This window comes from Solea solea, chromosome 8 (assembly GCF_958295425.1).
Source record: "Solea solea chromosome 8, fSolSol10.1, whole genome shotgun sequence".
NCBI classification, from domain to species: domain Eukaryota; kingdom Metazoa; phylum Chordata; class Actinopteri; order Pleuronectiformes; family Soleidae; genus Solea; species Solea solea.
In genome coordinates, this window is record NC_081141.1 from 9,450,853 (window position 1) to 9,473,662 (window position 22,810).

The 22,810-nt window shown below is 42.1% G+C and overlaps 2 protein-coding genes across 2 annotated transcripts; both read left to right on the forward strand.

The window, feature by feature from the left end:
• Positions 1 to 550: 550 nt before the first annotated feature.
• Positions 551 to 11,980, forward strand: qsox2 (quiescin Q6 sulfhydryl oxidase 2). The gene is made up of 12 exons (XM_058636919.1): positions 551 to 934; positions 3,253 to 3,353; positions 4,259 to 4,307; positions 5,461 to 5,566; positions 5,666 to 5,756; positions 5,863 to 6,008; positions 7,180 to 7,326; positions 7,403 to 7,532; positions 8,876 to 8,998; positions 9,101 to 9,251; positions 9,338 to 9,526; positions 10,121 to 11,980. Exons 1-12 carry the CDS (start codon positions 700 to 702, stop codon positions 10,690 to 10,692), a joined length of 2,040 nt encoding a protein of 679 aa, XP_058492902.1. The 5' UTR covers positions 551 to 699; the 3' UTR covers positions 10,693 to 11,980.
• Positions 11,981 to 14,514: 2,534 nt separating this feature from the next.
• On the forward strand, positions 14,515 to 22,480 carry LOC131464283 (nucleus accumbens-associated protein 2-like). The gene is made up of 8 exons (XM_058636695.1): positions 14,515 to 14,719; positions 16,931 to 17,666; positions 18,405 to 18,619; positions 19,199 to 19,458; positions 20,006 to 20,182; positions 20,299 to 20,404; positions 21,017 to 21,114; positions 21,532 to 22,480. The coding sequence occupies exons 2-8, from the start codon at positions 17,220 to 17,222 to the stop codon at positions 22,152 to 22,154; spliced, it is 1,926 nt and encodes a 641-aa protein (XP_058492678.1). The 5' UTR covers positions 14,515 to 14,719; positions 16,931 to 17,219; the 3' UTR covers positions 22,155 to 22,480.
• Positions 22,481 to 22,810: the final 330 nt, after the last annotated feature.

A 22,810-nucleotide genomic window follows, 5' to 3' on the forward strand; every position in this document is an offset into this window, starting at 1 on the left:
ATACACTTGAAAGTTAAAAATCTACTTGTAAAAAGCTATTCAACATACAACACATTTTCTCTGTCAAAATATATAAACAGACGCTGTAATTTATTAATGTATAGTTCTTAAAACAGGATATGCAAACAGGTTGTAAAATCACATCAACACATATACATGATATCAACATTTATATACATATACGTGTATGTTTTCTCTTTAACTCGCTATGTCGACAATTTCTTACCAGAGCCTAAAATCTTTTGTGCCAGCCTCCACGCAACGCGCGTATTACGTCAGTCAACGTCAGGCTTAGTTTGAAAAAGATCGTCTATGTAAAACACCTTCAACTCTACAGCTAAAATAAAAAAACTATTTTTATACAGACAACTTAGAATGTGATAGCAGCAACAACATGACCCGGTCGCATACATTGATTGTCCTTTTAAATAGTTATTTTTCGGTTCATGTGTCAACAGTTGTGACTGGCTGTGTGAAGAAGTGAATATTTTTTACAGCGTTGTAGAAGGTTGTGTGTTTCTGACTCAGAGTGGGAACTCTGTTGTTCTCTTCTCTCTGCAGTAAACACACGTATTTGTTAGCTACTGAGCTTTTCCTCCATGTCTCGCTCACCCGCCCCGGTTCTCTTCGGTACAAACCCTCCAGTTCTCTGACCGCCCGCTCTCAGTGTGTGTCCGTGTGTGTGTCCGGGTGACAGGGATGCTCAGGTTCTGGTTTAAAGCGGCGGTGGTCCTCTGGCTCGCCCCCGAGTGTTCGGGAGCTGCAGCCCGGCTGTACACGGAGGATGACCCGTTGGTGATCCTGAGCGGCAGCAGCCTGAAGCCCACCGTTAGTAACTCGTCCTCGGCCTGGTTGGTACAGTTCTACTCCTCCTGGTGCGGTCACTGCATCCAGTACTCCAGCACATGGAAGACACTTGCCCTGGACGTTAAAGGTATTTTATCAGACGCAGTGGTTTTGTTTCCTGTACCGTTGTTCTTCCTTGTAGTTGGAAAACCTCACTCCAGTCAAAATGTGACTCTTTTTAATAGACTCCAGGTTATTTATTGACTTTGTAAGTATTTTCTTGGGTCCATGTTGTTGAACTGTTGTGTTGTGTTGCTGTAAACTGTCGACTTTTATAGTGAGGTTGTGACTGGTTCAGCTGAGGAAGTTAGACATGTTGTTGTCTTTGGTGGAGTTGTTCCCGATGTGAGGCTCAGTGAAAGATCTTCAGCTTGTGACCCAGTGTGGTCTGATGTTACAGAGAAGTAACCTCACACCTGATGATTTTACAGCTCAGTTAGCTCAGATTCAAAGATTCATTCTATCTGTAGTTACTAGTTAGTTACTTCAGCACCACTGATATACAGGGACAAGTAACTAAGTTCATTTTAGACGATGGAATAAAAGCAAATAATGTCAATAACACGAATGACATAAGGCTATAGTTTGTACAGATTTAGAGCTGCAGTGAAGTTGTAAGTTTGCTTTCAGCTTCTTAAATGTGAATGTGCTCTGGTTTCTCTGGGAAACACTGATTGACCTTATTCTCAATTCTTTTGACGTTTTATGGACAAATCAACTAAGCAATTCATTGAGAAAATAATCAACATATTAATGGCAATAAGTAATTTAAGTCCTACAACTTCTTGCAGTACTTTAGGGTATCTACTTTAGGAAGAATTCATTGAAGAAAAATAATTCATTGCTTGATACTGGGTTTCTGATTTATAAATGTGTTGGTGTGAATATGAAATTTTGAATATAAAGAAATAAGATTAAATATTGTCATGTTTCATCAACTGAAAAACCAAATCAAATATAGTTTGAGTTGGCCATCCTATTTTCTGTTAATTGAAAGGTTAGGTTCAGAGATTTGTCATCATTCAGCGTTCAGTGTTTTGCAATAGTTTAATAGTTGGATTACCTTGATGGATTCATACTCAATTGAACGATGCACAAACAAATTCCTGGGTAATGACCTTCGATGTGTGTGCTCTATGTCACAGCTGCTCCAGGTTCCACTGGAGAGTGACAAGAAGTAATTGGCTGATTGTCATGTGTCCAACAGAATTATATTTAATAAATTGGTTTGATTATTATAATGTGTTAAGTCGACAAACCTGTTTGCGAGGTTTGATGGGAAAGTGGAGACTGCAGGGTTTCTACTGTCTATTTAGAGGGTGGAGGAGTTTTTGATGAGTGTTAGTACCCACAGAGAAGTCAAACACCTGCAGTCTGTAGAAACTAGATAATTTAGTGATTAAGCTCCGAATATACCAACACTGCAGAGGACATGTGTTTGCACACGCAGAAACTCACAGAAACTAGAACACTCCCTGGCTTCACCCCTTACCCTAACCTTAACCATAACAACTAAATGCCCAACATGAATCCATATCCTAACCATCACATAAACCTAATCATTTGTAACCCTAAAACCAGGTCTTAACCCTGAAAAAGCCCTTAAAAGTTGTTTGGACCAGCCAAAATGTCCTCACTTCATACGCACACAATGATGGTTTAAAAACATTGATACATAAGTTATTTCATAGCTCAGTCCCTTCCATAAGCATAACATAAACCTAATTCTAAAACCAAGGACAAAATGTCCAAGCAATGAGGGAGAAACTCATACTAACCATACAACATGTCTTCACCCCAAACATAATCATTTTCCCGTCCCATGAGGAAGACAAGTCCCTATAATGTCACTATACATTAACAGATTTAGGTCCCCACAAAACGACTAATACCTGGAACACACACACACAGACCATAACAAATGGGAATTGGTCTCTGGTCTTTAGTCTATGTCTGCCTCTGGGGAATAATTCAACTAGAGACCAGCTGCTGCTGCTGCTGCTGCTGCACACACACACACACACACACACACAAAGGCACAGACACACACTCCCTCTCTTCAGGGGGACCTGCTGTCGGAGTCAAAGGACATCTGAGAAACAAAGACCTGCTGAACCCTGAAAGAGAGACAGCTGGGAGTGAAAACACACACACACACACACACTCATGCACACAAATGTTTGAATTTCTTAAAGAAATCCTGGTTTGGTTAAGAAATAAAGAAATAAACATTTGTTATTTAAATGAAACTTGAAACATTTGTTTGTGTGACGGATCACTTTGTCTACATGCTCAGTCTCCCGAATCATATCTATCCCTCTCTCCCTCTCCCCCTCTCTCTCTCCCTCTCTCTCTCTCTCTCTCTCTCTCTGTCGCTCTCTCTCTCTCTCTCTCTCTCTCCCTCAGACTGGCATCCAGCCATCAGTGTGGCGGTAGTGGACTGTGCTCAGGAGGAGAACTTTGACGTCTGTAAAGAGTACAGCATCAAGTTTTACCCAACATTCAAAGTATGTGCAGACTAGTATCTGGTCCACTGTGATATACTGTATATAGTCAGCACCATTTTATGTGCACATTTGAATGAAATTACATTGCATCTTACTTCTATATCCACCTTATTCCTGTTGCTATGACCATGATACATTGCGTGAATTATGTCGCATCTTTTAGCGCGTCCTGTCACTGAAGCACAACCGGCGGTTTCCATGGTAACTGGACGCTTATTAGTGAGAGCAATTTAACATTACACAAATGGAATGATGTGATCATTCCCTGCCTACTTCTACACAGTGATTAAGGGCAAGATACAATCAGGATGCAAGTTAAATGTAACTTTAACATGACACTAAGAGTTAAATAAAAATAGCTAAATTGACTTTAATATGGCGAGATTGTCCCACATCACTAAAGCTGAAACAAAACATCAACTATTTTGATTATTAAAACAAGAATTCTGATTGTTTCAGCTTCTTAAATTTGAGTATTTTCTTCATTTCTTTGCTCCACATAACAATGAAATCATTAAAAGTGAATCATTTTGGTTTGTGGACAAAACCAGACATTCAAGAACATCATCATTTCCAGGTTTGACAAACACTGATCAACAGTTTTTAACGTTTTCTGACATTTTATGGACCAAACGATTCCTCGATTAATCGAGAAAATAATTCACAGATTAATCGATTATGAAAATAACCGTTAGTTGCATCACTACAGATGACCAATCCTGGCTTTTACTTTCGACATCAGGTGATTTGCAAACAGTGCGATCCTGCAGCCACGCTGCTGCTTCTGCTCTGGACGTTTAACTCATAAGCATTTCTCCAGTAGCGCCTCCAGGACTAAGGTAGATACAGACGTAAACTGAACTGTGACTCTGCTCTAATCACTTCACTGATGTTGTTGTCTGCAGTATTTCCAGGCTCATGCTGTACCATCAGACACAGGAACCATTTACAGAGGTACTTGAAGTACTGTTATTGTCATACTAGGACTAAGGAAGATCAATGTTTAAATGTTATATTATGGTTGTAATATTTGCTTCTTGCATTAAACTGAGGAATGCTGTGGTTTTCCTCATCAGTCCTCACACATACTGTTAGGTCCATATATTTTTGGACAAACACAAACTTTGTCATTTTGCCTCTGTACACCACCACAATGAATTTGAAATGAAACAATTAAAGTGTTAATTTGAGGGATTGAACAAAATAATTGCATTAACCATTGAGGAATTATAAGCATTTTTATACATTATTGTCCATTTTCAGGGGCTCAGAAATAATGGGACAAACTCAACTCATGTGGAATGAAATGCTTCTTTTAATACTTGGTTGAAAACCCTTTGAAGTCTGGAACCCATTGGATATCACCAAAAGCTGAGTTTCCTCTCTGGAGATGCTTTGCCTGGCCATTCCATTCCATTCAAAAGCTCTTGTGTTGCTTACCTCTTCTATTGGGATTTTGACTTGGCTGGATGTTGTAAAGCCACCAAATGCAAATTCAACATTTGCAGTCAGCTGCAGACCTTTTCCTGCTTCTTCTGACAGGGAATGGTGAGGGAACCGGCCACGACTGACAATGAAACAGCATTTCAGTCAATTGTCTATTTCTGACACCCTGAAAATGGATGTATATAAATGCTTAGAATTCCTCAATGGTCAACGATATTCTTTTGTTGAATCCCTCAAATTGAAGCTGAGAGTCTACGCTTTAATGACATGTTGATTGTTTCATTTCAAATTCATTGTGGTGGTGTACAGTGAATCATGTGATCTGTTCCCATTGCAGTTGTTAGTTCACATTTACTTTTTATTGTTACACAAATTCTTCCACTGCTGTGAAGTATAAAAAAAAACATATATGCATTATATCAAAATTATTTGGGATTATTTGTGTTTCCATTCAGTTTTGTTATGTATAAAAGAAAATGTGCATATAACACATGCTGATGGAAACCCACCCACAGAGTCTTGTGTATCCTCACTTCATAAAACCTTGAATTCATGATGTTTCCATCAACAAAAGTTCTACCAGCATACTGCATGTTTATAGCATTGTGTCAGTACCGTGATGAGACTGAGAAATAAGGCATTTTTCCGTCTCCATGGTCAGGTGCAGACAGACAGATTCAGTCAGTGAGACAGTTGATGATTAACATCCTGCAGAATCACACCAGGCAGGACTGGCCAGATCACTGTCCTCCTTTACAAGCATACAGGTATTTGTTGCAACCTGTTATTAAAACCAGACCAACAACTTCACTTGATAGGAAATGAACAGCAGCTGCTGAGAGTTGACTTCTTTTTTCTGTCTGTAGCTCTGCGGAGCTGCTGTCTTTGTTAGGTCAAAGGTCAGATCACTACACCGCCATCATCATAGAGGATCCGGACTCTTATGTTGGACGAGAGGTAAGAAACTGGTATGAAAATCTGATTTACAACACTTGTGTGTCTTTCATCGGTTTTATTTTATTGACGCATTCTATTTTTTCACTTGATCCTTACTATATGTCAGGTGATTCTGGACCTGCTGCAGTTTTCTCATGTGGTGGTAAAGCGAGCGCTGAGCACTGATCTCCCCCTGCTGGATGCTCTGAAAATCACAAGCTCCCCCTCCATCTACCTGCTGCACCCCAACGGGACGCACACACACCTGCATGTGTGAGTGATACGCAGACACACAAACATCTACAGAGCAATGGATCTTTATTTTTAAAACCAACAACGCAGCAGTTTCACAATCCACCACCAGTGTGGTTTATGTCTCTGCTGTGTGAACTCGTTCTTCACTTCTTAAAGCAGAACATGTTGAAGTCGCATCTCATGAATGGACTTAAATATTGCATTAAAGCTGTATTATCCAGCTGTCCATTGTCTACCGCTTTATCCTCCACAGGAGGGTCGCAGGGTGTGCTGTGCCAATCTCAGCTGACATAGGGCGATAGGCGGGGTACACCCTGGACAGTAGGGCCATGGCCAACCATTCACACTCACAGTCAATGTAGAGTGACCAATTTAGCTAATCCCCATGTTGCATGATTTTGTACTGTGGGAGGAAACCGGAGAACCCGGAGAAAACGCACGCACACACAGAACATGCAGAGAGGCCCTTGTTCCAACCAGGGCTTGAACCCAGGTCTTCTTGCTGCAAAGGCAAGAGTGCTAACCACTATACCAAGCGTGTGTCTAAAGCTGTATTATGTGCCATTTAAATATAAACAGATGTTATATTCAAAACCTTGTCAAATGAGTTCATAGGATGTTGAGTGAACCCACCAGCTCCACATAACCCTATCCGTGTTTCTCAGTGCAGTAGTGTTTTTGTGTCTGTGAGACGCAGTGATGCTTTTTACATCACAGCTGATGAAGGGCTTTGTTGCTACAGTGAGACTGCGGTGAACTTTAGGTTAAGGGATTATCTGGGTTCTTGAAACATCTTTCAAACATAGAAGAACAAATGTCACAAGCACAAAGGTAAATACTGTAATAAAATACTGTTCAAATAACTTCATGTCGTCACAATGTCACTACAAGGACATAAAATCATGTCCTATAGTATCATGATACATTACCAGTAGAGGCAAAATGTATCAGTTGTTTAGATTAGGCCATTATTACTCAGCACGTTATTATTACAATGATGAAAGATATTATCAGTTGTTATGATGTTGAAAACAAACAAATCTCAAGGTAGACAAAAAGCCTGAAAACAAACATAACATCTGACACTAAGAACCTTCAGCAGTAAACGAGTCATCATCAGAAACTGAGGATGGAAATATGTTTTAAAAATGATATTATGTGTATTTGACTTCATCTTCTGGGGTTTCAGAGAGAAGCGACTACGTTTCTTCTTTTCCTCCTTGCTGAGGACGTTACCTGGAGTTCAACGCAGGTTTAAGTCAGAAGGTGCCAGTATTGGTCAGATGGTGGCGCAGTCTGACAAGCAGAGCACAGAACCATGGAGAGATTTTAACAGGTCAGAGACTCAGTTCAGATTTGGTCTGGTTTAAAGGCAGTGGATCTTCAGTAAACTAACCTCTGTCTCTCTGCAGGTCCCAGGTGTACACAGCTGATCTGGAATCAGCTCTCCACTATCTGCTGAGAGTCGAGCTGGCGACCCATAATATCCTGAAGGGGGAGGAGCTAAAGGTCTTCAAAGACTTTGTCATCGTTGTCGCAAAGGTAACGAGGTGTCTGCACAGAGCTTCATGACAAAGTGCTGTCTTCTTCACTGTGCCAAAGATTGTAGGAACCCACAGCACGTTGTGTTCACTTCACTAATCCACTATCACCATAGACCAGTGATTCCCAACGTGTGGGCTGTGGACCCCCATTGGGCCATGACAGGTCATTAATAAGACCAAGCATATTGAAAACGACACATTGCATTATTGTAATGACGCGACAGTTTGTGCTATTGGAAAAACACTGAAGCTTTCTGAAAGCTGAGAAGTTGCACGTCAAAGCAAACATGTTGTTATTATGGTCATTTCACGTGTGCTGTCGCAGGAAGCCAACGAATCAGCGCCTTTACCAGCAGAAAGGGAAAAAGTGGGAAAAATACCAGTACATAGTTTCCATTTTTTTACCTGTTTTTGGACAATGAGACAAAAACTCAAAAAAGATTATTTCAAATATGTTTTACACTGTTCAAATTTAACTGCCAGATATTGAAAGCACTTACTCACAGGACATTTTCTGTCCCTTTTATGGGTTAAATAAGCAGACTCTTTGAGGCTTAGGTGTTAAAGGGTTAGATATAAATAAATGTGTTTTTAATTTTCAGTTTTGAACTGCTGTAAAATATGTACAATCGATTTTAAGAAATACTTAAAAGGAATTAAACCAATTCATGGTGATTGAATTATATTTGATTTGACTTTTATCTGACCTAGTATAGCAGGTAATATATACAGCAATATTGAGACATTTTATGTGTCTACTAATTCAATATTTGCACTCAATGTTAATTTGTTAATTTTTACTCATATTTTATGTTGATGGACAGTTACACACTTTGTTATAAAGCTAAACTTTTGAAATATTGCATTGAGGGCAGCTGTAATAACCACATGCATGTGTGGAAAGATGTGTAAGTTCAGAAATAAGGTGAAGTGGACTCATTATTGGACTGCGCCAAATATTTGCATAAAAGTCTTCCTGTTTTCTCTGTGAAGTAAATCAGGAAGTAACAATATGCTAAATAGCCCCCAGAAGGTGACTCCACTGGTTGAAAAATGAACTCTGTTTGAATGGAAGTCAATGGGAACATGAGCCTAATTCTCACTTGATTTATAACCTCAGTAAACATTTTCCTGGGGATTCAATTGTCTCAATCACTAGTTTCAGGTCAATTTTTTTTGCTTTACTGTTATTTTCTGCCTCTGTGAAATTAATTATCTTTATAGAAATACTATAGTCTTACGTGTTGATCGGAGATGTGATTTTGGTGGGAATTTAAATTGGGCTGTGTGAGCATTCTCAAGTTTGGGAGCGGCTGTTATAGACAAACTGTTCCTCTGCAGCTGTATCCAGGTGGTGGTTCAGTGGTGAAGCTGATGGAGACTCTATCTGATTGGCTGCTCAGTCTACCACTGCAGCAAATCCCCTACCAGGCCATCCTGGATCTGGTAGACAACAAAATGAGGGTGAGACAAACATACATACACACACACACACACACACACACACACACACACAGTCACAATCTGTACCAGGAGCAGTTGTGTAATTTCCTGTCATTTGTCCAGATCTCAGGTGTGTTCCTGGGGAAGGAGCTTCGGTGGGTCAGCTGTCAGGGCAGCAGGGCAGGGCTTCGAGGTTACCCATGTTCACTGTGGACTCTGTTTCATGTTCTGACTGTCCAACATGATGCCAAGCCTGCCACACTGGAAAACACAGGTAACACACACACACACACACCTTTTGAGAAGGTCTGTGTGAGGTTTCTGTCTATGACACTGTTTGTAATCATGTAACTCACACAGGCCTGGAGAGCCAGGCGGCTCCGGTGCTGCAGGTGATGCGTCGGTACATCAGGACGTTCTTCGGCTGTGAGCAGTGCGGTCAACACTTCGAACAGGCAGCCGCTGTCAGTATGGACAAGGTTCAAAACCAAGAGCAGCAGATTCTGTGGCTGTGGAACCAACACAACATGGTCAACTACAGACTGGCAGGTATGCACCAACATCTGCAGGGTTATTGAACACGGGTAAACCAGCTGCCACTGCACCTGGGTGTCATGTTTACATTACTGCCAATCTGAACCAGAGCCAACTGAAAGCTCCAAAACCATGGTCGTAGATGTTTCGGGTCTCTCAACTGCAACTCCTTTCTTGTGTCTTGCGTTGCTTGTCAGGCTGCAAATAGTAAACTATGAATGAAAAACAGTCTTGACCTGGATGTCTAAGTATTACCTGCTCCCTGAGGCTAATTTGTTCCCTAGGTCGCTGTTTCATATCTGTGATCACATTTCAATTAAACTAACCGACACATTCATCAGTGTGATACAAATACAACCCAGTCACTGGTTCTGTATTTATCCAAAGCTGGTTTTAAATGATTTCATTTAGAGCAATCTAGCTATAAATGTAAATGTAGTGAGACTGATTTACAGAAACTAACTGTTACTGCTCTACCTACAACTTCTCTTTACATCCCCAAAGCATTGTGGGAAGTGTAGTTAGAGAAGGTGGAGCATGATAGTCACCAGATAAGATGAGTGTCTTAACTTGTCCTCACACTCACAGTCACTGCTCCTTCTGCTTCAGGCACACTGAGTGATGACCCCCTCTTCCCTAAAGCTCCATGGCCGAGCCCCTCCCTCTGCCCCTCCTGCCACGAGGAGAAAGATGGCATCCACGTCTGGAACCAAGACAATGTCCTCCACTTCCTCCGACATCACTATGGAGCCTCCAACCTCTCCCCCAAATACTCTTTGACTCCTCCACGACTCCTTGCACTTCCTCCAAACCCCGATGCTATGCACACCCGCCAGCCTCAGGAGAAGCAACAAGGAGGGGGAGGAGAAGAGAGGAAGGAGGAGATGAGAGTGCGTGATGGGCAACAGCAGCCTCGGCCCGGTCTCCAGGCCCAGAAGGAGGAGGGTAGGAGTGAGGTGCCAAGGAGAGGAGGAGGAGGAGGAGGAGGAGGTGGAGGAGCAGCAGCACCAGCACCAGCAGGAGGAGGAGTGTGGATTCTGGGTCTGGATTTTAACAGTGTGGACATGAGTCTCTGTGTGGTCCTGTACATCTGCTCCTGCCTCTTCCTCATGCTCCTCTTCTTCTTCTTCAAAGTTAGATCCAGGAGGTGGAGACTAAAGTACTCCCGCCTCCACGTTTGACAGGGTTGATCTGGACCAGACTGGTTTATACAGAGCTTTGTCAGTGTAACCCAGTGTTTGTGTTTCTCAAACTTGCACAACTCGATTCACCCAAATCATGAAAGGAACAGAATGTAGTGGTCTATAGGCATCCTTGTGACCCAGATTAACCCCACCCCCTTCTGAAGGTGTTGAATTCTCTCCATTCTCCTGAGAGCTAAATGGAGAACCTGGTCTGGTCAGATTTTATTGTTGTTTTTATTCAGGTCAAATGGATATGCGTCTTGTTTTTACTAGTCTCACGTCACATCCACATTCTGTTCTTTATTTACAACCTGGTGCACTGTGTTTCATGTGGACTGGACCAGAAACAGATTTGTGATGGACATGGACAGACCCCCAAACCTGGACTGGACTTGATAAGATTCATTCTGCTGGATGGAGTCTCTGAGTGCCAAACATTTAACCTGCTGACAGTGTGTGTGTGTGTGTGTGTGTGTGTGTGTGTGTGTGTGAGAGAGAGACAGAGACAGAAGCCTGTATTTGTTGTTACTGTGTAACATGGACCCGTCCTGATGAATTCATCTCTTTTAGTCAGACTCACTGATTGATCGAGTAATGTTATTGATGGAGTATATATATACATATATATTTAATTGTTTTTGTTTGGTTTTTTTGGCTGATGTAGGTTTATGACGATTGGGTTGGTGACACCTGCTGGTAACAGTGTAAATTCAAGACTTTACAACTTTGTAATTACTTTTCTCAGATGTTTTTTCTAAAGGATAAAAGTAGGAGACAAAAAGGAAGCCTTTTTCAGATGGACAAAGGCAGTCGTATGTTGACCCAATGTTCAAATTTGAAAGTTGGAAAATAATGATAACATTATATTTTTACACAGTGACTTTTACTGGAAATAAAATTACAACAACATAAATATAGTATTAAAAAACATACAACATATGTTTTAAAGGCCACTAAATTTGACTGTTTTACAATTCTAATAACAGGTTTAATGACATTTTATTCACCGTTTACTGTTTGTAGCATTTTCACATTGGCTTTTATTGTCTGCTGTTTTCCAATAAATAAGAAACGGAGACAAGAGTGGAAAAATAACATAAATAAAATAGATGCATCCTGATGTAGTCCAAATATTTTTGTAAAACTTGTGGAGGTCATGAGACTGATGTTTGAATGTTAAAGTTGAGAGTTTATTCTTCAGTGTAAATGAAAATGTGTTTGTGTCCAAATAATTTGAACTTGTGCAAATGTTCAATGTTAAAAAGAATAAAAAGAATTAAAAATTGACCGACATCATTGATCATGGTAGAGAAAAAGGTGTAACACGTTTTCAGTTTACTATGTTTTATTTTAGTTAGCTTTTTATTTACTGCTGTTACAGTTATTTCAAATGTTCTTTGTGTAGTAGTATAAATAGTGTTCATTTTATTTAAATCCTGTTTTATTTTACATCTATATTTTAAATTTTCTGCCCCCTGTGACTCCCCGTACTAGCTTTTGAGCTGCTTGTACCAGATAAAGTTAGTGTGTTTGGTTTTTATCATCAGGCTCGGTTGTTGTTTTCTTCTGTTTTCTTGTGAACTAAAGGTGAAGATGGTAAGATGCATATAATACAGTAGGTCATGAGCACTGCCAACTCCCATGTTTACAAGTAGGAAAACAAAATCTAAGCAGATATCATATTAATGTTTGTTGGTAGTTCCCGTCACATTGATTAAGAATCAAGTTTTATGTCAGTTATTTATTATCTAGAAATAAGGATATATATATAAGGTGGACCTGTTATGCAGTGGCTTCATTTAAGATGTATTTGAAGGAGTGATGTTCTTTTACTGACTGCACAAAGTGTCAGGACACTCATCACATCCTCCTGAGTGTAAAGTTCAGTGTGAACAATATAGACATATTCACTATGCAGATGCTGCATTGACTGCTGGAGACACTGACACCATACTGCTATCTTGGTGTGTGTGTGGAATTGAGTGAGATAAGGATGCTTTACTCACGTGCAGCTTGGGCCTGTACTCGTCACGCACTACCATGGAATGTTCCCTCACTTAGTCACTCATCTTCTACCACTTTATCCTCCACATGAGGCTCATGGGGGGCGCTGGTGCCAATCCCAGCTGACAGGGTGAAAGGCGGGGTACACCCTGGACAGGTAGCCAGTCCATCACAGGGTTACCATGGAATATTATTATATACAACAAAATTATTGTCTTTAATTTTCTGTCATTTAGGACAAAATTAATATAAACAATTTCATATAAAAACAATGAAATCAAAATCAATTGAATGCCAATGTTACTGTGTTTTATTCTAAAATTCCTTGTCTAAAGTTTCCTTGTCTACTAAAAGACAGACTTGCCCATACCAAGATGGTGGATTCACTGAAGTTTCACACATGTGGCGTCTTCATATATACATGACTCACACTAACATTATAGAGATTTTTATGTGCAACATTAGATGGTAAAATTATATAAAAAAAACACAATTATGTGATCGTTCAGGACTGCACTGTGAACACCTCTGAACAGAGAACCAGTGAGAGAAAATGAAGCATAAATGTTCTGCTTCCTGCTGCTGGTGCACATGGAGTTCCCACCAGTGATGAAACACACAGGTGAGAGGCTCAGGTGCCACAGCGGTATGTCGAAGTGTCACTTTGTTTAACAGAACACACTGATCACAGTGAAATAACAGAAGCAGCATCAGCTACAGAACGAGGAAATAATAAACCCCTGTTTCTGAGACTCAGTTTCCCAGGTTCCCTCACTGAATTAGTGCCGCTGTCTGCCTGTAGAGGGCAGTGTAGAGGCAGCAGGTCAATCACAGTGACAGGTCCAAATATAAAATGATGTCTGTCCATTACATTGTTTCCATGGCTGTGTAGCTAGACATGACAGTGGTGTTGTGGGTGGAAATGGAAGAACAGGTGATGGAAACTGAGATGATGAAGGTGGATGTGATAATGGTACATATAAAAACACAAATGATTGTCTTTCTATAGTTATATAGTTATAGCACACTGGTTGCCATTCTTGTAAAGTCTATATTCAAATTAAGTAAATACTTTTGAATTTGTGAAGACAGAACAAAATGTCCTCACAATTGACATCACACATCTGTAGAGAGACATGTACACACACACACACACACACACACACACACACACACACACACTGCTCCTGAGATACTGTACATGTCCTTATTTAGCCTCAACAAACCCTAAGTGTCTCCATCTGTCGCTGTCTGTCTGTCTTTGTCACTGTCTCCCTCTCTGTCTCTCTATAACTATCTGTCTCTTGTGTTGAAAACTGAACAGAACTATATGTGATGATGTAGCTGAGGCTGCAAAAAAGCTGCTGCTCTGTGTGTGTGTGTGTGTGTGTGTGTTTGTCAGCCTGGCACACAGTCGCAGTATGCACACTATGTACTCAGCATGCCAACTCAGCCTCGGCACTGCAATGCAGCGCTGTGCATTTGGCCAAGTCATGCCACACACGCACACACACACACACTCACACTCACACACACACACACACACACAGACCCACACACACACACACACACACACAGATACAGACACAGACTCACACAAACACAGAGGTGTTATCACTGTAACAGTTCAAATGTATGTGTTTTTGTTTTTTCATGTGTTCAACCTTTTTTTCATGTTCAACCTTGCAACCTCTTTCCTAACTCTCTCCCTACCTCTCTCACTCTCTCTCTCTCTATGTCTCTCTCTCGTCCTCTGCAGGGCACTTAGCCGCATTAGCTCCCTCACTGTCCTCAGATGACTCCTCCTCCTCCTCCCTCCTCCTCCTCCTCGGCTGTCTGCTGTGTCTCTCTGCCTCCCCCCTCCTCAACCACCTCTCCTCCCACCACCCACCCCCCCTTGTGTGACACACCAGACGATGCGTTGACTGAGCGGAGGAGAAGAAAAAGAAAACCTCTCCCAGCCAGCTGTCCTGCCTATTGCATGGAGGAGAGGCTGAGGAGGAAGAGGAGCAGAGAGGAGGTGAGGAGCTGTCTGTCTGTCCACCTGTCTCTCTGACATTCCTCTCTAACTGTATCCATACATCATCTGCTTGTCTGTGTGTCTGTCTGATAGTCTGTCTGCACTCTGAAACTGTTTGATTTGTTTAGCTTTTTAACCCATCTGACTCTCTCTCCCTCTCTTTCTGTGTCTCTTTTTTGTTTACACTGTTGTCTCTCAGTTTGTCTCTCTGTCTACCTGTCTGTCTACCTGTCAGTCAGTGTGTGTGCAAGCCTGCCTGCCTGTCTGTCTGTCTATTAGTCTGCTTGTCTCTCTTCTGTAGCTGCTAAACAACAACGGAACTGAACTCTGAAACAGACTAAACTCTTATTTGTAGTGGATTCTATTAGACTGTACTACATTATTGTACATTATCTCAAGGCACTGTACATAGTGAGGCAGAAACCTTTAGAATATTATAGAGAAAAGAGAAACCGAACAGTTCACACAACGAGCAAACACTAGGCATCAGTGGAGAGGAAAAACTCCCTTTTAACAGGAAGAAATCTACGACAGAACCAGACTCAAAGATGTGCAGCATCTGCCTCGACCGGCTGGGGTGAGAGGAAACATGTTATAACATCTTTATAATACTAAAATGTCATTTATACAAGAAGTAGCAGTAAATTAAACTGATAGCAATTTTAATCATAGCATAATAATGATGATGATTAATAATAATATTATTATTATTGTTATTATTAGAATAATAATAATAATAATACTAACGATAATAATAATAATAGTAGCCTCAAAACTGGATCTGGATCCTGCAGCCTACAAGATGAGGACAGAGAGAGAGGGGACAGGAGGGAAAGGTGTGAACTAGAGAGAGAAAGAACAAGGTTAATGATATGTAATAAAGTCATATTCATACCCTGAGTGTGAAGGAGCGAGTGTGAGTGCACCACATCATTTCCCCCAGCAGTCTAGGTCTGTAGCAGCATAACAAAGAGATGGTACTAGACTTGATTACACTGTACTGCACTCTATTGAATCATACTAGACTGTACTGTGCTGTACTAGGCTGAACTAAACTTTAATTCTGAACTATACTGTACTCTACTTGGATGTATTTGGCTCTTTTAGACTGTTTCAAGGCCTCAGCCTCATTATGTGATGTGCCTTTGAAGTATCTTACTTAGATGAACACATTAACACCACTAAGTTTTTTCTTATAGATCTCTAGGGGGCCCAGAGATCCTTTAAGGTTTAGATGCGTATCAAGGAGTTCTGTCACTGGAATGCCTCGCAGCAGCAGGCATTCCAGTGACAGCTATTCATCATGCTTGCAACATGCTTACGTACGTCCTGATTACCACAGAGGCCGGGACATCGCCCTGAGAAACCTATACATATATATAGTGTCTGCCTACTGATGTATCACAAAGCCTTTAAAAGTGGGATCCCGCCCAGTGGGACTCAGAGTTGTTGAAATACTCTCTCGGGCAAACTGCAGAGCCGAAATAAACATCTCTTTGTTTTGGTGCAAAGTCTTGTGTCAGTGGAGTTTCTTTCTGCATCATCAACTCATCACCTGTTGTTCTTAAGAAGAAGGAAAAGCCTGATTAAACGACACCTTGAAATAATGTGATTTTGTGTTTTAAGTCAAGTGACTTTACCAGGAGTGGTCTCTATATTGGGAGACATTTTTAACAGTGGTCTCTGGACTTTGTACAATGTGGTGTCAGTACTTCAGTGACTTTTTTTTAAACAGTGTTGTGTTACTACTTAGAGAGTTTTTACAGTGCGGTATCAGTGATGTTGGTGACTTTTTTGCCGTGTAGCATTTTGAAGTTACTTACTACAGAGTGGCATCAGTCCTTTAAATAGGGTTATTTTACAGTGTGCTATTTACTTTGGGCTTTGGTGCAGTGAAACTCTGTTTCTCTGATGTGACTAAACAACTGAAGAGCAGCTGTACATCTTTATCATTATCACACCTGGCAGCAGTGAGGCACAGGTGTGCACAGTTATTTGTATAAGTGTATCACAGTCAGTGACACACTTTCAAAACATTTCTCTTCATTTTGTCTCCTGACCTGACATTTTCTTGAAAGCTGGTCAGGGATGTTCATCACATGTTATATCACCACTGTTTCATGTGCAACACTTTTTCAAGTTTGTTCTGCAGGTGCAGAAAAAACATGTTTTAAACCGGTCCTCCCTCTCTTACTCTTCTTCTTGTTCTAGCTGTTTCCTGCACTGAGTTGACCTCCATCCTGGTTATTTACAGCTTCCTCGTATTCCCTACCTCGGATCCCCCACAACCTCTACTAGGCCTGACCTCTGAACCTCCACAACAACATTATGTATCTGAAATGTTTTGGAGGAGATATCTACAGCATCCCTGACACCTAAACCACCTCATCCTCAGCCAGTCTACCTCTGAATGTTCTGGACCGCCTCCTTCTAGCTACCAGCCCGTCTGAACCCACAGTAACTTCCTGTCCCATCATCCTCTGAACCTCCAGCCTTCATTATGTCAGAGGGGCTACTGCAGGTGGAGATTCCAGACTTTGGCAGCAGTGTGCTGGGCAGCCTCAACGAGCAGCGGCTACTGGGTCACTACTGTGATGTTTCCATCCTGGTGCAGGGTCAGGCCTTTAAGGCACACCGAGCTGTCCTTGCTGCCTCCTCTCTCTACTTCAGAGACCTTTTCAGCTCTGCTGCTGACTCCTCATCCTCTTCTTCCTCCTCCTCCTCCTCCCAGGCAGTATTTGAGCTGCCATCTTCTGTGACACCGACATGTTTCCAGCAGATTCTGTCATTCTGCTATACAGGACGCCTCAGCATGGCTGCCAGTGAGCAGCTGGTGCTAATGTATACCGCTGGGTACCTGCAGATCCAGAACATTGTGGAGCGAGGTATGGAGCTAATGATGATGAAGGCCTCCTCCTCCTCTTCACCTCTCTGCTGTGACTCACAGGTTGGTTTGACCATGTCCCAATGCTGCATAAATACAGAGCTAGCTCAGGTAGATTAGAGTTTGTAGAGAGTTAGTCCATGTAGCAAAGTGCTTCTGCATTGGTTGGTGCAGTACTGACAATTGTACTTAAAGGTGCTGCATTGAGTGCAATCGGAAATCTCTGGGATTCAGTGATGTCAGCGATACAATCTTTTGGCTTACTTTGGCTAACTTCCTGGCCAGCTCATAGTTAAATGCTGAATCCACATTTTTCTGGTCCTTATAATTTTTCACTTAAACCAGAATTTCTTGTAGTTTCCTCAGTCTCAGTAAATGATGGACCCATGTCACTGAGAAAACACTTAAGATCAGTGATAGCTGTTGGAACATAGAAATATATAACACAGATTTTAGTGTTTTACTGACCACAACTGTACGTTTAGGAGACCCAAGCTGTGTATGGTCAACATTTGTCTAAAGCTTTGGCTTGGAGTTAATCCAAGCAAAACTTTGTCTCATTCTGCTTAATAGAGTCAGAGTTTGGTCATAGCAGCATCTAGTGGGTATTAAAGGAATTGCAGCTGAAAGCAATTTTTACCTGAAGCTCCTTATTGGTCAGATCATTTTCATAACACCTTTCAATTTAAACTTAATATTTTTTACAGTGCTTCTTTCTTAAGGCCCAGACACTGGATACGAGCTCAAGATGATGTTGTCATCAACACAGTAATCTTTGAATCTATTTTTTTTTTACCACAGACGACCTCAGCAGATGAGCTTCGAGGCTTTGAAACAACAGTAGTACAACAGCAGCAACACGGTGCCCCCCAACTGCAACAGGCCAGTCCTGATCAGCCGGCCCTGAGTCCAGAGGAGCTGCTGTTAGCTGTGAGCAGGATCAAACAGGAGAGAGTGGACACTCCTCCTGCAGAGGAAACTGGAGGAGCAGCAGGAGGAGGAGGAGGGGAGGCCAGGTGAGGACAAACCCAAATGAATTTCACTGGATGAATGTCTACTCATTTTGACTCATTCCCAAACACATGCTCCTTCTCAGTGGTCCTTATCCTTAATAATCTCCTGGAAGAAAAGAGACAAATGAGGGATCATTTTCAGAAACTGGAAGATCTAGTTGTCCGGTAATCTACCAGTGCGTATATATAGAATGAGAAACATGAGAGTGTTCTTTGTTACTTGAGTGACTGAAGTGAGCTGTGTTTACTCAGGTTATTTGCAGATTACTGCGAGTTAACCAACAGCCAACATCCAACCAATGGCTGAAATTTCTCAGAAATTAGAGGGTGTGCTAACTAATTTAATCACTGTCCACCCCCCCAGCATGATTCTTGTTACCCAGTACTGACACTGATCTACTTTCATATTTGCATTGACCTTTTTTGTAACTTCATCGCATGAATAAAAAAAATGTGTTGTGTTGTTTCCGACTGTTGTTTTTACATAATGCTGTTTTTGTAATCAGCCTGAATGCCCTCTCATCATTAAGCCTTCAAAACAGATGACTGTTGCCTCTGGTGTTTTACTGTCACTGTCCTCAGAGTCGACACTGCGGGGGAACTCCAGACCTCCAGGAACAGTGCTCTGTGTTTTCTGGGTGCTAGCGGAGCATTGGTTCCAGGGCTGCAGTCCTACCTGCTGGCAGGCGGGGGACGCTCAAGTCCAGAGGGATCCAGTCTTCCCACAGATTCTCCTCCTTCCCATCCCCCAACTGAGGAGGAGCTGGAGGAAGATTACTATGGCAACACAGTCCACCCTGGACTCTACCAGCATCTCTATGGACAGCCTGGAAACCCCTACAGTAAGTTACACTGTGGTACAATCCCATTTCCAATGTCAAGTGAAGTACTTGAACCAGCATTATGACAAAAATGAAAACAATGAATGTCTTAATATTGATAATGGAGTCCCAGAGTGTCTCATCCTTGTGTCATTAAAGTTTGAGGATTTCTATTGTTGAGTCAGCAGTTAGCCCTGATAGTTCCTTGGCCATCAGTGATCTCATCTACACTAACATTAGCAGGTAGATGCTGATGTTTTAACTACAGGTAGACTCACCTTTAAATGCCATTGACTCCTTTTCCACAGTTTTTTTTGTGTTTGATTTTACAAATGCACTGTAAACAACCATTGTGCAACACAAAACACAGGTAGGCACCATGAAGACAATGATGTGACTGGGATGGCACTTCTTTTAATTCAGTCTCTTACAAACTCAGTAACAACTGAAAGATGTTAGACTGTGCATATCATAACATTGTGCTAATGTCCATCATGCTTAGCACTTAGGTCGTTGTAGATTCTGTTGACCCTGTATCCTGCTGTTTCCCTCTTTGTTATTGGTCCAGTCCAAGAGAAGCTAGAGATGCTGCCTCTCCCATTGGCTAATGAGCGACGGCCCTGTGTGCTGGTTGGTCGAGACAACATGGCCCTACCTGCCAGCCTGATCAGTCAAATTGGATATCGTTGCCATCCATCACTCTACACTGAGGGTGATCCAGGGGAGAAGGTGGAACTGGTAGCAGGTAGGTTGTGCAATTAGAGGAATTTGACTCTCAAGTTGTTGTCATGGTAATGACAGAACTGTCTAGAAGAGCTGGGTCATGTAAACTGTACTCATGCTGTGAAATCTTCTGCTCAGGTTCAGGTGTGTTCATGACACGAGGTCAGCTGATGAACTGTCACCTGTGTGCTGGAGTCAAACACAAGGTGCTGCTCAGGAGATTGCTGGCTACCTTCTTTGACAGGTGAGTTGTTTTCATCTCTGTGGTTCTGCAAAGGGCTGAGCACAGATTAGCATACAGTCTATTATTTGTAATAAATGTGTATCTGACATGAATATGATAAAAGATATATGTCACACAAAGATGCCAAATCATTATCTGCATGAATAACTCACTTGAATACAAATAATTCAGGGACCACAAGTCCTTACTTCTGCAAGTAATGCAATATGAACTAATCATTTGCATCCAGTATGAACACACCATCATATATCAAACATTCCAGTAATGTTTTATAGATCCAATAATTGAATGAGCGATTAGTCGTTAAAGTATTTAGTAAGTAGGTAAATAAATGTCCAACATGTTTCAATATCAGTAAAAAATAGGCTCCATCATCGACTGTGTGTCCCACTCAGATACTCTGACATCATCATAGTCACAGAACACCATCAGACATCATGTGGCATCTGGCTGTTATTAATATTTCCAGAAGGTTCTGACAGTCGGTTGTTGCTGCTTTACATAACTGCTCTGTCACATTGTCTCAGACAGAGAGAGAGAGAGAGAGAGAGGCAGAGCGAGCTAATCTAAAGCTGGGTATAGGTGCTGATTGGGTTGTTATGGTATCCATAGAAACACTCTGGCCAATAGCTGTGGGACAGGGATCCGCTCCTCCACCAATGATCCGAGCCGAAAGCCCCTGGACAACCGAGTGTTAAACACCGTGAAACGTAAGACACACACATGCACACACACACGTTCACATACAGGGTGGTCTTTCTATAGCTGTGAGGACACCTATAGCAAACCTGAGGAGTGAGGACCAACCGTGTCCTCACTGTATAGAATGTCCTCACAAACACACACATACTCTTCTTCATTGATCATGTATTTCAAAAGCACTGAGACTTTTCCTCTTTCATACCCCATGCTGTTGTCTCCTCTTTTGCATCCTTCCTCCCTCATTTTAATCCTTCCTCTTATTTTTCTTCTCCTCTCTTACTCTTCTTTTTTTTCATTTATTCTGTTTACTTTATATCCATCACATGCATGCCCTCTTCCATCTTCCTCCATTGTCTCCTTGTTTTTATCATATTCTACATCTTCTTCTTCTTCACTTCTCTTCTCCTGCTGCTCCTCTTCCTCAGTCTACTGTCAGAACTTCGCTCCTAACTTTAAGGAGAGTGAGATGAATGTTATCGCAGCTGACATGTGTACCAACGCTCGCAGAGTCCGGAAACGTTGGCTCCCAAAGATCCAATCACTCCTCCCTGATAGCCTCCCCACCTCCTCACACCCCCGTAAATCTAAGAGGGGAGGAGGAACTGGAGGAGGTGGAGGTCAGGGTGGAGAGGTGGCAGTGCAGCCCAGTAACAGCCCCTTTGAGTTGGACCTGAGGCAGCTCAGTGCCTCCTACCTCAGCCTAGAGGCCCCACTGTACACCGAGAGACGCGAGAGGGAGGCAGCCGGGGAGAGAGAGAGGGAGAAGGAGGTGCCAACTACACTCCTACCCCACCTGCAGTTTGCTGGTTCCCGTGGGGGAGGGGCAGGGGGCGGACAGGTGGAGGAGGGGCTGATGGGAAGTGAGGCAGATGGGGGAGGAAGGCTACAGACTGAACCACCTGCCCACCTCCCCCTCTCCCTGTCCTCCTCTTCCTCTTCGTCCTCCTCCTCACACCCATCTCCCCAGCCTGCAGAGCCAGCCCCTTCTCACAGAGGATTGGCCGATACAGAAGAGAGGGGTGCGGAGCCTCTGGAAGACAGCCAATAAGCTTTCTATCGCATCTGCCTACCTGTATGTAAATAATACAATAGCTACCTGTGCCCCCCTTAACTGTCTGTCTTCCTACCTGTCTCTGTTCCCTACCTCATTACCTGTCTACCTCTCGACCTTCCTGTCTGTCTGTCTGACCTACCTCCGTCTGTCAGCCCCTATATCTTTCTCTGTGTCCAGTCTGTCTACCTGTCTGTCTGCTCGGCTCTGCTGCATGTTAACAGCCTCCTGCAGTCCAGCACACAGGCCCATAGCAACAGGACTGATGATGATGATGATGATGATTATATTCACTCAATGATAATAAAGCTTCTTGATAATCAGACATCGGCTGTTCCTACATTTTGTTTCATTGGATCTGAGGTCAGTCTAATGAATTGATCACTTTGTAAGAGATAGTTGAGGCTTTTTTGAAGTTGTATGAGGTACTGAAACTCAGTCAGCACTGACTTTGCCATGTGCACCCCATGTGTGCTGCAACAAGTGTGAGACACAGACACTCTCCCTCACTTCACAAATCAGTGTTAGTGAAGGACTGTAACCACTAAACAAAAGGTTCACCTAATAAAATCTATGCCTGCTGCCTGTAGGTCTTTACACATTAACAGTGATGCCAGAGTAAATGTCACAAAAGTATGCATAGCTCATAGGTA